At 39.8% G+C, this 13,821-nt stretch overlaps 1 protein-coding gene across 1 annotated transcript in view; it reads left to right on the forward strand.

The window, feature by feature from the left end:
* The first annotated feature begins 4,651 nt into the window (after positions 1 to 4,651).
* LOC141085354 (uncharacterized) overlaps positions 4,652 to 13,821 on the forward strand; it is a 33,500-nt gene continuing 24,330 nt past the window's right edge. The window contains exons 1-2 of the mRNA XM_073570641.1: positions 4,652 to 4,765; positions 9,624 to 9,740. Coding sequence (XP_073426742.1) covers positions 4,702 to 4,765; positions 9,624 to 9,740 — 181 coding nt within the window. The 5' untranslated portion in view covers positions 4,652 to 4,701. The remainder of the gene's footprint in view (positions 4,766 to 9,623; positions 9,741 to 13,821) is intronic.

Consider the following 13,821-nt stretch of genomic DNA (forward strand, 5'->3'; position numbering starts at 1 on the left):
AGTGTAAGGGGTGTGCTGGGGTTAGGGTTGGAGCTAGAATTGAGGGGTTTCCACTATTTACAAACTTTGGGGGTCTAATTTCTCCTGTTACCCTTGGGAAAATAAAAAAATTGGGGGTTAAAAATCACTTTTGTGGAAGAAAAAAAGATTTTTTATTTTCACGGCTCTGTGTTATAAACTTCTGTGAAACACTTGGGGGTTTAAAGTGCTCACCACACATCTAGATAAGCTCCTTTGGTGGTCTAGTTTCCAAAATGGGTTCACTTGTGGGGGTTTCTAATGTTTAGGCACATCAGGAGCTCTGCAAACGCAACATGACGCCCGCAGAACATACCATCAAAGTCTGCTTTCCAAAATAGCACTCCTTTCCTTCCAAGCTCTCCCATTTGCCCAAATAGTGGTTTCCCCCCCACATATGGGGTATCGGTGTACTCAGGACAAATTGCACAACAACTTTTGTGGTCCAATTTCTCCTGTTACCCTTGTGAAAATAAAAAATAGCGGGCTAAAAAATAATTTTTGAGGGAAAAAATTATTTTTTATTTTCACGGCTCTGAGTTATAAACTTCTGTGAAGCACTTGGGGGTTCAAAGTGCTCACCACACATCTAGATAAGTTCCTTAAGGGATCTAGTTTCGAAAATGGTGTCACTTGTGGAGTGTTTTCACTGTTTAGGTACATCAGGGGCTCTCCAAACGTGACATGGCATCCATTCTCAATTCCAGCCAATTCTGCATTTAAAAAGTCAAACTGTGCTTCTTCCCTTCTGAGCTCTGCCGTGCGTCCAAACAGTGGTTTACCCCCACATATGGGGTATGGGCGCACTCAGGACAAATTGCACAACAATTTTAGTGGTCTAATTTCTCCTTTTACCCTTGTAAAAATAAAAATTTGGGGGCAAAAAATCATTTCTGTGTAAAAAAAATATTTTTTATTATCACAGCTCTACGTTATAATCTTCTGTGAAGCACTTGAAGGTTCAAAGTGCTCACCATACATCTATATAAGTTCATTAAGGGGTCTAGTTTCCAAAATGGGATCACTTCTTGGGGGTTACCACTGTTTAGGCACATCAGGGGCTCTCCAAACACAACATGGCGCTCGATCTTAATTCCAGCCAATTCTGCGTTGAAAAAGTCAAATGGCGCTCCTTCCCTTGCGAGCTCTGCCGTGCACCCAAAAAGTGGTTTACCCCCACATATGGGGTATCGGCATATTCAGGAGAAATTGCACAACAAATTTTGTGCTTCATTTTGTCTTTTAGCAGTTGTGAAAATAAAAAAATTGGTTCTGAAGAAAATTTTTTGCAAAAAAGTTAAATGTTATTTTTTTCCTTCCACATTGCTTCAGTTCCTGTGACGCACATAAAGGGTTAATAAACTTCTTTAATGTGGTTTTCAGCAGCTTGAGGGGTCCAGTTTGTAGAATGGTGTCACTTTTGGGTATTTTCTGTCATGTACACCCCTCAAAATGACTTTAAATATGATGTGGTCCCTAAAAAAAATGGTTTTGTGAATTTTGTTGTAAAAATGAGAAATCGCTGGTTAAATTTAACCCTTATAACTTCCTAATAAAAAAAAATTGTTTCCAAAATTGCTGATGTAAAGTAGACATGTGGGAAATGTTATTTATTAAGAAATTTGTGTGACATATCTCTCTGATTTAAAGGCATAAAAATTAAAAGTTTGAAAATTGCAACCTTTTTTTAAATTTTCGCAATATTTCCATTTTTTTCATAACTAAACTCAAGTCATATGGAAGAAATTTTACCACTACTATGAAGTAAAATATGTCATAAAAAAACATTCTCAGAATCAGTGGGATCCGTTAAAGAGTTCCACAGTTATAACCTCATAAACTGACAGTGGTCAGAATTGTAAAAATTGGCCTGGTCATTAAGATGCAAAATGGCTCTGTCACTAAGAGGTTAATATTATATAGTCAGTATGGAAAGTATTCAGACCCCTTTAAATTTTTCACTCTTTGTTTCATTGCAGCCATTTGATAAATTCCAAAAAGTTCATTTTTTTCGCATTAATGTACACTCTGCATCCCATCTTGACTGAAAAAAACCCCCCAGAAATGTAGAAATTTTTGCAAATTTATTAAAAAAGAAAAAACAAAATATTACATGTCATAAGTATTCAGACCCTTTGCTCAGACACTCATATTTAAGTCACATGTTTTCCATTTCCTTGTGATCCTCCTTGGGATGGTTCTACTCCTTCATTTGAGCCCAGCTGAGTTAAATGAAACTGATAGGACTTGATTTGTAAAGGCACACACCTGTCTATATACGACCTCACAGCTCACAGTGTATGTCAGACCAAATGAGAATCGTGAGGTCAAAGGAACTGTCCAAGGAGCTAAGAGACCGAATTGTGTCAAGGCACAGAACTGGCCAAGGTTACAAAAGAATTTCTGCAGTACTCAAGGTTCCTAAGAGCACAGTGGCCTCCATAATCCTTAAATGGAAGAAGTTTGGGACCACCAGAAGTCTTCCTAGACCTGGCAGTCCAGCCAAACTGAGCAATTGGGGGAGAAGAACCTTGGTATGAATGGTAAAGAAGAACCCCAACATCACTTTGGCTGAGCTCCAGAGATGCAGTAGGGAGATGGGAGAAAGTTCCACAAAGTCAACTATCACTGCAGCCCTCCACCAGTCGGGCCTTTATGGCAGAGTGGCCCAACAGAAGCCTCTCCTCTATATGAAAGCACACATAGAGTTTGCTAAAAACACATGAAGGGCTCCCACACTATTAGAAATAAGATTCTCTAGTCTGATGAGACAAAAATAAAACTTTTTGGTGATAATTCTAAGCGGTATGTGGGAAGAAAACCAGGAACTGTGCATCACCTGCCCAATACAATCCCAACAGTGAAACATGGTGGTGGCAGCATCATACTATGGGGGTGTTTTTCAGCTGCAGGGACAGGACGACTGGTTGCAATTGAAGGAAACATGAATGCGGCCAAGTACAGAGATATCCTGGATGAAAACCTCTTCCAGAGTGCTCTGGACCTAAGACTTGGCCAAAGGTTCACCTTCCAATAAGACACATACCCTAAACACACAGCTAAAATAACAAAGGAATGAATTTGTAACAACTCTGTGACCATTCTTGACTGTCCCAACCAGAGCCCAGATCTAAACCCAATTGAGCATCTGTAGTGAGATCTGAAAATGGCTGTCCACCAACGTTCACCATCCAACCTGATGGAACTGGAGAGGATCTGCAAGGAAGAATGGCAGAGGATCCCCAAATCCAGGTGTGAAAAACTTGTTGCATCATTCTCAAAAAGACTCATGGCTGTACTAGCTCAAAGGAGTGCTACTACTCAATATTGAGCAAAGGGTCTGAATACTTATGACCATGTGATATTTCAGTTTTTCTTTTTTTATGAATATACAAAAAAGTCTACATTTCTGTTTTTTTTTCAATCAATATGGGGTGCAAAGTGTACATTAATGAGAAAAAACTCAACTTTTTTGAATTTACCAAATGTCTGCAATGAAACAAAGAATGAAAAATTTAAAGGGGTCTGAATACTTTCCGCACTCACTGTTTTTCCCCACTCTGGGGTGCTAGAATGGATTGATACCTTGGAATAGACTTGGACCGTTCCAGAGATCTCAAAAAATGTAACTGTTGTGTGGTTAGGATGTACGATAAGTCCATATTCTCCTTATGAAATCCTAGCTGCCCGAATAAAGCATTTATACTGCATGGGCTCCACAGGAGGTCTTCCTGTGGAAGCTTGAAAACTAAATAGTGTGGCTGAACCACCTGCTGAGTCACGTGTCCCGTTACAGCTACTGTACACATGCTTTCAGGAGGATTGTATGCTGCCATTAAATCCCCCCATCCTTTACAGGGACCAACATGCTATTTTTGATGCCATCATACTATTTGTAGGGCTGTTTATGGGACCAGACTACTATTTGGAGTGCCATCATAGTATCTGGAGGATGGTGTGGGTGCCATTGTACTGTTTGGAGGACAGTTTAGGGTCCATTATACTGTGTGAAGGGTTATGCTGGGGCCATCAAACTGTCTGGAGGGCTATATGGAGGACATTACAAATGTGTTTGGGGGGACACATTTGTTGGCATTACACTTTATGGGAGCCATGAAAGGGGAACATTATTGGGCTTCAATATTGGTAAAATTACTTTGTAATGACTGCAGAGTTGCAGGATATGCCCTTATGTGACCCTGTCGTATATCTAAATAATATTATTTTTTTCTTTTTTTGGGTGCAAATAGGACTTCCGCTATGGGGCCTTTTGATTTCTATGTACAATCCTGTTAGTAATAATCCCTAGTAATGAATAACAATCCCTGACATAATTGCAATGAAAGTTTTTGTAGTGGAGCTTCCTTTAGCTACTTCGGCCCTTCATCTCTTCCTACATCAGATACTCTTAAGAATAAATGGAAGTCTTTTCTTGCCCCTATTAAAGGGAGGGATCATCCACTTTGCTATGGCAATGTTTGCAGTAATCTCCAGGCTGATAATGATTATCTCTTTCTGTACCAAAATATTAATTAGTGCTTTGCATGGTTTTTACATATTACTCATCATCATCTTTCAGGGAGTCTCCGGTTCCCGGGCGTTTCTGATGGGCGATGAATGATGGCACAGGTATATATACTTCACGCTGTGCCCTGGCTCATGGCACAAGAGGGAAAAATCAGGATGGGTGCGCACATAGCAGAGAGGTCCCTGCTGCTCGGCTGCCTTGTGGCTTTGGCTATCCCAGGTAAGAGCCAGTATTGTTCAATTTGCAAAGCAAATAAAATTCAATGCAATTTATATTATCGAAATATGGAAAATATGCAAGTCCTTAAATTTGGAATTAAAGGGACATGATTGTGGATTTTTAGATGGTTGAAAAAAATGAAAAATATATATATAATGGAAGCAGGTAGCAGATTATCTGAATGTCTGGACTACCGTTGTTATTATTTAGTTTGCAAAAAAAGATAGCTGAATGAGCCCTAACTGCATTTTTTTCACCTTTGGTCCGTTTTTTTTAAAATATGAACTATGGCAATTCTTTCAGTGCTTTTACTGCAATTTGTTCCCAAAAATGTACATCTGCCCATAGCCTATGTTTTACATGCACAAAAAATTGCATAAAAAAATCCACATGTGACTTCTTTGCAGCCCTATGTAAAAATCATAAATTTTGATATATTTTTTACATTTGAATCACAGTCACACTGACTAAAAACATGGCTTGTCTGCATTTATATGTGCGTCATATTACGAAATCTATCATGTACCGTACATCTGCCTTCCAGATAGATGCAAGTAGTAGAAATTTTAATTATCCGTATAAATTAAAACTTGCAATTTCTACATATTGGGCAGGATGGGAAAACACCAGTCTGAATAATATTCATGAATGTATCAAAGGTGAAAATGTAATTAAGTCAGAAGTTATGGGCGCGGGTGAGAAAATTGAGGGTGTAAGAACGAGCGGGAGGAGGCTGGGAGGCTTCGTGAAAGAAGAAAGATAATTTTTCATCCTGGAAGAAGAGAAAGTTCTGATGATCTCAGACTATAATTACTGGTATTATTAGGCATCGGCCAGGGCTGGAAGTTCTAAGAGCAGCACGTGTGATAACCCAACCATCACAACTCATACAGAGTAATAATAAACTTTAATCAACTAAAATATATATTAATATTCTCTCCTCACATTAGTCTCTCAAAGGAATTGTCCTTTTGTATTCCCCTTTTCAAGATGCTGGTCCAAAAATTATTTTAATGATTTTCTTCAGTAGTCTTGTAAGGATTAGAGATGGGGGAATCACCCAAAATTTGTTTTTTGAAAAAGGTTTATCATTCTTAGCGATATATTCAAACTCTAAATCATAATAAACGGAGAGCCAGCAAAGGGTTTAAAATAAAAGAGTATACATTACTTGCCATTCCTAGGCTCAACTTTCACCTCTCCTGCTGCTGCAGCTCCCTCTCTAGTCCTCTATTTGCTTCTGATTAGCCTTTTCTTCAGTCTTTGTATTGGTTTTGAGTATATTATTCTCTTTTGGCCAATGGATTAGTCTTCATCTCTTATGGTCTTTGGATCAGTCTTCCGATCAGTCTTCTGTTCAATCTTTGGATCAGTCTTCATGTTAGCCTTCTGTTTGGTATTTAGATTGGTCTTCAGATGAGTCTTCTCTTCAGTGTTTGGATCGGTCTTTAAGACAATCTTCTCTTCGTTATTTTGTTCAGTGTTCATATCAATCTTCTGTTTGGCCTTTGCATCAGTCTTCTGTTTGGTTTTCAGTCCAAATTTTGAGGAATTGATTTGGCCTCAATCTTCTGTTCAGTGTTTGGATCATTCTTTAGATCATTCTTCTGTTTGGTATTTAGATTGGTTTTCATTTGAGTCTTCTCTTTGGTGTTTGGTTTGGTCTTCAGACAATCTTCTGATCTGTGTTTGGATCAGTCTTCACATCAGTCACCTCTTACCATCTTTGAATCACTCTTCTGTTCTGTCTTTGGATCATTCTTCAGATCAGTGTTATGTTTCCTATTAATTTGGTCTTCACATGAGTCTACTCTTTGGTGATTGGATTGCTTTAGATCAATTTTCTGTTTAGCCTTTGAATCAGTCCTTTGGTTGGTATTTAGAATAGTCATCAGATGAGTCTTCTCTTCGATGTTTGGATTGGTCTTTAGAACAATCTTTTCTTCTTTATTTTGTCCAGTGTTCATATCAATCTTCTGTTTGGCCTTTTCATCAGTCTTATGTTTGGTTTCCAGTCCAAATCTTGAGGCACTGATTTGGCCTTCTGTGGTTATTTGGGATGCGCCACATGTCAATGACATGTGATTCTTTCCAATTGACATGAGGGTTAATGAGTGCCCAAAGATCTGAACCAGAGATCACTCCAAATAGAAGAATGATTTGAAGGAAGATCCAAAGCAAGCAGAGGAATGAGAGAGGAAGGAGAGTTGCAAGTAAGGGGTGGTCCTTTGACAAGTGAATACAATATTTTTAGCATTTTACCCCTTCCCATCCTTCAATAGGATCTTGCAAAATGTTATGCATCATTTTGCTATATTCTTAAGGATCAAATACCTTAAAAATTTGGATTCTGTCAAATTTGAATTTTTCAGAAAATTCATAACAAATCAAATCAATTCTCCCATCTCTATTAAGGCGTGGGAGATGGCATGGTTGGTATTATGAAACTGTTTACCAGAATTTTTGACACTGTTTGCCATGCAGGATAACCCCCCCACAATAAATGTATAGAATGAATCATTAGAGACAAGGCAATATTAGGTTAGGGGAGTTTTTTTTTAAATTTTGTAATCTTATAAGAAATTCTAGAGATATACTTTTGCCATTTTTTTTTTTACTATTTTTTGAACTCCAGTATGGGATTTGATCATGCATCAATTGAGTGCCATGCCCATAATGTTTTAATTTTTCTCTGACTCGATGGAGTTTATTTCTATTTGCAGGATAAGTTGTAGTTTTCAGTACAACTTTGGGGATATATGTGATTTTGAATTTTTAATTTTTTAGAAGTGGAATAAGCTAAAGACACTGGAATTATTTATTGAAATCCTTTACAATGTTTTCCACACATTCATTATTGCATTTGCTCCCTTTTTTGTCTAATATTTGTTCTTTTTCACCTGATTAATTTGCACCTTATTCTTCTTTTACTTTTAATTTGCGCTTTTTAAGTCTATTTTGCTTGTTTGCTTGATATTAATTCAAGATGTTCACCAATACAGGCAAAGTTTTTGTTCTCCAGATATTTACAACCTATTCATCAATTGCAACTTTGTAAAAAGTAGCCAATTTTTTGCAAAAATGTTCTCCAGTTCCTCCTCTGGAATGTTAGTATTCACGCTTGAAATTGTTTGTGACATACCGTATTTAGTGACTTATCTTTCTTTTAGAATATTTGCGCCAAAAATTTGAGACTATTTAAAAAGTCAGAATTAATAAATCAAATTGGCCACAAACTTCTGGGAATAAAAAATAGTAAAATGGTCGACCACAAAAAATAAGCTTAAAAAAAGATCCAAATTAAAGAAAAAAACTTGGTGCAAATCAAAAGTTGGTTTAGATCACCAAAAACTAGATAAAAAAGGTGTAAATGCAATAATTTATGCATGATTTGTTTATTATTTGTAAATCTGCTATATGGTTCCAAGTGGGGTGGCTCACTGGATCCTCTGGGGCGTTCCTTTAGGCTCCTCTGCATTGTTAACCTGTGAGCACCGCCCCCTTTGTTAAGACCATAAAAAATAGCTCTAGCTATAAAGGTTCTTAGGTCTGGAACTGCATGGCAGATTACAAAAAAAAACACAAAATGCGGAATACTCTACCGCTGACTGCTGAGAAATAATGAGTGTCACAGTACGATGACATGACACACCTTCTATACAACTAAATTCAATGTCAACTATGTGACAAGAATTACAATAATATATATATAGAAAAAACAAATGCTCTTGTATAATTATATATGTTCTTCTGCATTTATAAGATCTGTGTAAATAAACCTTACAAGAGAAATATGTACCTGCCTTATATTATACAACTGATATAAGACTACACGCCCTGTAACAGATAAAAGCATAATAAAAAACTTGCTGCAAAAGTTTTCACACCCTTATAAAAGATTCAGGATAATGTTGCTGTCTTCTAGACCTGTAAAGTTAATCAGAATTATACAGTGGGGGAAAGAAGTATTTGATCCCTTGCTGATTTTGTAGGTTTGTGCAAAATCAGCAAGGGATCGAATACTTATTTCCCCCACTGTATAGTTTGGAGATTTTTTTTAAACTTTTTAGAACTCTTGATACCGGCTGTCTATAGTGGTGACCAGGAAACAAAATTGAAGGGATTTCTCATGTAAAGCATTTTTTTTCGACATGTCAGAGTATGTTACTAGTAGATGGCTTTGAAATAAGATACATCAATGCCTCGAACATTGGAGGGTCATTGCTTGTAATTCGCCTGAACACCTTTGGTACTTGTAACTTGAATGATGAGTGACTCAACATGGATAGCACTGATTGGTTGATTTCTATGTATACTGTGCACAGGCAGAAAGCTGTAAATTAGTACTGTGGGCGGGATTAAACAAGGGGGTACAAGATACCTAGTCCTCTTCTGTGCAAATTGCCTCTTCTGAAAGAAAGAGGACTTTTACTCTACAGCGCCACCTATTGGTAGTAGCGATCCTACAAGTCACAATCAACCCTTTAACGAGTCTTGTAGTGTGACTTAGGATACAAGCCAAATCAGAATCTCAATTTGCAGACACGGTGTTTCGAGCTGTTGGCTCTCGTCAGTGCAAAGTATGAGATCTTGTGATAATTTCCAAACTACAGCTAGAAACCCAGCAAGTAACACAATTTCCGGAATCAGGGTCATTACCCCTACATTATGCTGTTATCAGAGTAGGTGGTAAAAACCTGGCGACAGAGTCCCTTTAAAAGTGTCAGATGAATATAAATAAATGTAAGCCAAACCTCATATCAATATAGTGCAAATATTGACAAATTATATATAAAATTGATGGGACTTTATAGTCCATGCTTCTGAACTGTTTTCTGCTTTTTCTTTTTTTTTTAAGCCCACTCCTTGAAGTGTCACACATGCGTAGGTAGTGATAATGTGTGCAGTCCTATCGAGGTGACGTGTCCTGGAGACAATGACAAATGCTCCACAACCGCCTTGTACGTTGACTCCTGTAAGTAGCAACTTATTATAGAATTGATATACCACTCATTTGGGGTTTTGAAACTTAAAAAAATCATTAGCACAAGACACTGATCAGCCATAACATTAAAACCACTCTAAAGAATCATAGAATGGAAAGGACTTCAAGGGTCATCATGTCCAACACCCTGCTCGATGCAGGATCCACTAAACCATTTAAGACAGATGTCTGTCCAACCTCTGTTTGAAGACTTCCATTGGAGGAGAACTCACCACCTCTTGTGGCAGCCTGTTATACTAACTTGTGATAAAAAACAATAACTCTGGGCCTGTTAAAGATCTCTAAAGTGTTTAAGGGTCCCGTTTCACAGAGCAATGCACCAGCGCTCCCGACAATGATACGACCTGGTAGGGATCGCTGGTGCGTTGCTACAGGTCAGTAGTGAGCTGCCAAACAGGCAGATCTCTTTAACGACGCACCAGCAATCCCAACAACGATACGACCTGGTAAGGATTGCTGGTGCATTGTCACACAGCAGCTTTTCTGAACGATTCCAGCCTGCACCCCTGAGTTCTGCTTCGCCAACGAGGTCGCTCATTGCCGTCAAACACAGTGATGCATGCTGGCCAGCAGGACGCTGATGATGGAAAAATGGACCAGGACATTCGAGCACGATCAGCGCTATCCAGCGGGGGGGGCGGTCACCGCTATGTATCACATGTAGCGAGATCGCTGGCGAGAACGCTGTTGCGTCACAAAATTGGCGACGCATCAGCGATCTCATCTCGCTAGCGATCTCACTATGCGAGACGGGGCCTTAAGACCTCTAAAGTGTCCTTTGACATCTGGCACCAAGTCATTAGCAGCATATCCTTGTATCCTATAAGATTCTTGGTTCGGCCTCCATGAATCAGACATGTTTTTCTAGGACATCCCAAAGATGGTCGATTTGTAATGTGATCTGGAAATTTGGTGATAAGTAGAGATGAGCGACTTTGCCTTTTTTAGGGTCGAGTCGGGTTTCATGAAACCCGACTTTCTCAAAAGTTGAGTCGAACGAAATCGGCCGACTATCGGGAAAAGTCGGAGGTCCGACTGAAACATGTAACCCAATGCAAGTCAATGGGGAAGCAAAGTCGTCAGGGAGTGGAGGACACCTACATGCCGGACCGCTTTTTTAAAGTGCGCAAAATCTTTCTCTCTCTCTCCTCCCTCCCCCCCGGACGCTGCACATGTCATCTCGTTGCCCACAGTGTACGTCCTTGCTCATTGGCTGAAAAAAAAGTTAGGTGCTGAAAAAAAAGTCACGTGCAAGCATTCTGTGAAATCCGACTTTGGCGCTCGGGTCGACGACCGCATGGCCGACCTCACGCTATGGTTGGGTTTTGCTCGGCGAAACCCGACTTTGGCGAAAGTCGACGACTTTTGAATCTGACTGACCTGTTTCGCTCAACTCTAGTGATAAGTAATCACCTTAATCCTTATCATGTTCCTCCATTGCTGACCCTCCATTATGTGCTCAAAGAGGCATTGACATTAGGGGATCCCACTCTCACAAAGGGGTTCTTGGTCTATGCAATGTTAGGTAGGTGTCAAATCTACATGATAATAAGACAAGAGATTTCCATCAGAACATCACCACATCAAACGACCACTGTCGGTTTGTCTTCTTCCCATAGTGCATTCTGCTGCCATTTCTTCCCCAGGTAAGTGATGCACATACACACCATCCACATAGTGTAAACAAATTTCATTAATCATAGTAGGTCATCTTTATTCATTGTTCCATGATCTACTTCTGATGTTTCCCTGGTTTTCCTACTTCCAACTCATCAACTGGTGCCATTGTCATCAGAAAATCAATGATATTCACCAAAGTTTAATGTTATGACTCATCGGTCTACAGTGGCTTGCAAAAGTAATCACCCTCCTTGGCTTTTTAACTATTTTATTACATTACAAACTGTGTTTAAATAATTTTTGAAGCTGATTTGTGCCTGATGCATCAGCACTAAATAGTCTAAGTTGGTGAAGGGAAGTGAGAAAAATATAGGGATAAATTAAATGTATAGAATAAAATAACATTAAAATTGGCATGTGCATATGTATTCACCCTTTTTGTTATTAAGCCCCTAAAAATATGTGGTGCAAACAATTACTTTCATGAGTCACATGCTTAGTGAAAGGAAGTCCCTCTGTGTGCAATCTAAGTGTCACATGTCTGTCAGTATATACACTTTACCTTTTCTGAAAGGCAACAGAGGTTGCAACACCATTAACAAGAGGCACCACTAACCAAACACCATGTGGACCAAGGAGATCTCCAAATAATACCATGAAGACCAAGGAGGTCTCCAAACAACACCATGAAGACCAAGGAGATCTTCAAACAACACCAAGAAGACCAAAGAGATCTAAAAACAAGTCAGGGACAAAGTTGTTGAGAAGAACAAGTTAGGTTTGGGGTTAAAAAAAAATCTCAATCTCTGATGATCCCTCGAAGCACCATCAAATCCATTATCATCAAATGAAAAGAACATGGTGCCACAACAAACCTCCCTGGGCAAGGAGTGCAATAATCACAGAGGCAGCACAGAGGTACTGCCTCAAAGGCAACCCTGAAGGAGCTGCAGGGTTCCCAAACAGATTGGAGTATCTGTCCATACGACCACAATAAGCCGTACACTCCATAGAGGTGTACTTTATGGTAGGTGGGCAGAAAAAAAGCCTTTACTTACACACAAAAATTGTAAGGCTCGCTTTGAGTTTGCCAAAAGACATGTGGGAGACTCCCCAAATGTATGAAGGAAGGTGCTGTGGTGAGATGAGACCAAAATTGACCTTTTTGGCCACTAAGGTAAATGCTTTGTCTGACGCCAAACCAACACAACTCATCACCCCAAGAGCACCATTTCCACAATAATAAATGGTGGTGGAAGTGCCATGCTGTGGGTATGTTTTTTGGCAGCAGGGACAGGGAAAATGGTCCGAGTTGAGGTGAACATGTGTAACGGGGGCCAGGGTGGTAGTTGTGGTGAGGGTCTACTGTTGCTTCCTCATCACACCCCGATGCTCCGCTGCAGAAAAAAGTGTCCGTCTTGTGGTGTACTGTGTGTGTCATGCATTTCACCCACCTGTGGGTCAGAATCCTTCACAGCATGAAGAGCTCCAATCGTCGCAGGCACACACAAATAGTATCAAAGTCCAAGTTCATTTTTACTAAAACTTTACTTAATTTGTGCATCTTAAAAGCAAATTTAATCCAACAGTCTTCAAACGTCATCAGAATTTCTTTTCCTGAGCTCTCCCTCATCTTTTTTGTCATCACAACCTTCGGCGACGTGGTATCCAGTCCCGCAGTTCCCTGGGTAATCAAGTTAGCTGATTCTAGGTGCTCCCCATCCACTTTCTCTCCCTCCTCAGGCCAAAAGCACAAGCCCCTGTTACAGACATTTGTGTGGATGACCTGGCCTCCCACTTTATAGAGAAAATAGATAATATCCATGAGGAAACCCACTCCCAACCACCAATTGCTGTGACTCCCATTCCTCCCTGCATTTCCCCTGGCTCACTTTCCACATTTAATCCCATCACAGAAGAAGTCTCCATACTCCTCTCTTCTTCTCGTCTGACTACATGCACTACTGACCCCATTCCCTCACACCTCCTCATGTCTCTCTCTCCAGTCGTCACAACTCACCTAACTACTATCTTTAATCTCTCACTCTCCTCGGGCATTTTCCCATCCTCCTTCAAACACTCTATCGTTACTCCATTACTAAAGAAACCTGCTCTCGACCCATCCTGCACAAACAACTACAGACCAGTCTCCAATCTCCCCTTCATCTCTAAACTTTTGGAGCACCTAGTCTACTCCTGCCTTACCTGTTACCTCTCCACTCACTCCCTCCTAGACCCTTCACAGTCCGACCTCTGCCCACTACATTTGACAGAAACTGCACTCATCAAAGTGACCAACGACCTTCTGACAGCAAAATGTAGCGATGACCACTCTCTGCTCATTCTTCTCGACCTTTCTGCAGCTTTCAACACTGTTGACCACTGTCTCCTCCTCTCTATGCTCCAGTCACTAGTCATTAAGGAGACTGCT

Source organism: Dendrobates tinctorius, unplaced genomic scaffold (genome assembly GCF_039654945.1).
Source record: "Dendrobates tinctorius isolate UK_male_01 unplaced genomic scaffold, ASM3965494v1 ptg000028l, whole genome shotgun sequence".
Lineage (NCBI taxonomy): Eukaryota > Metazoa > Chordata > Amphibia > Anura > Dendrobatidae > Dendrobates > Dendrobates tinctorius.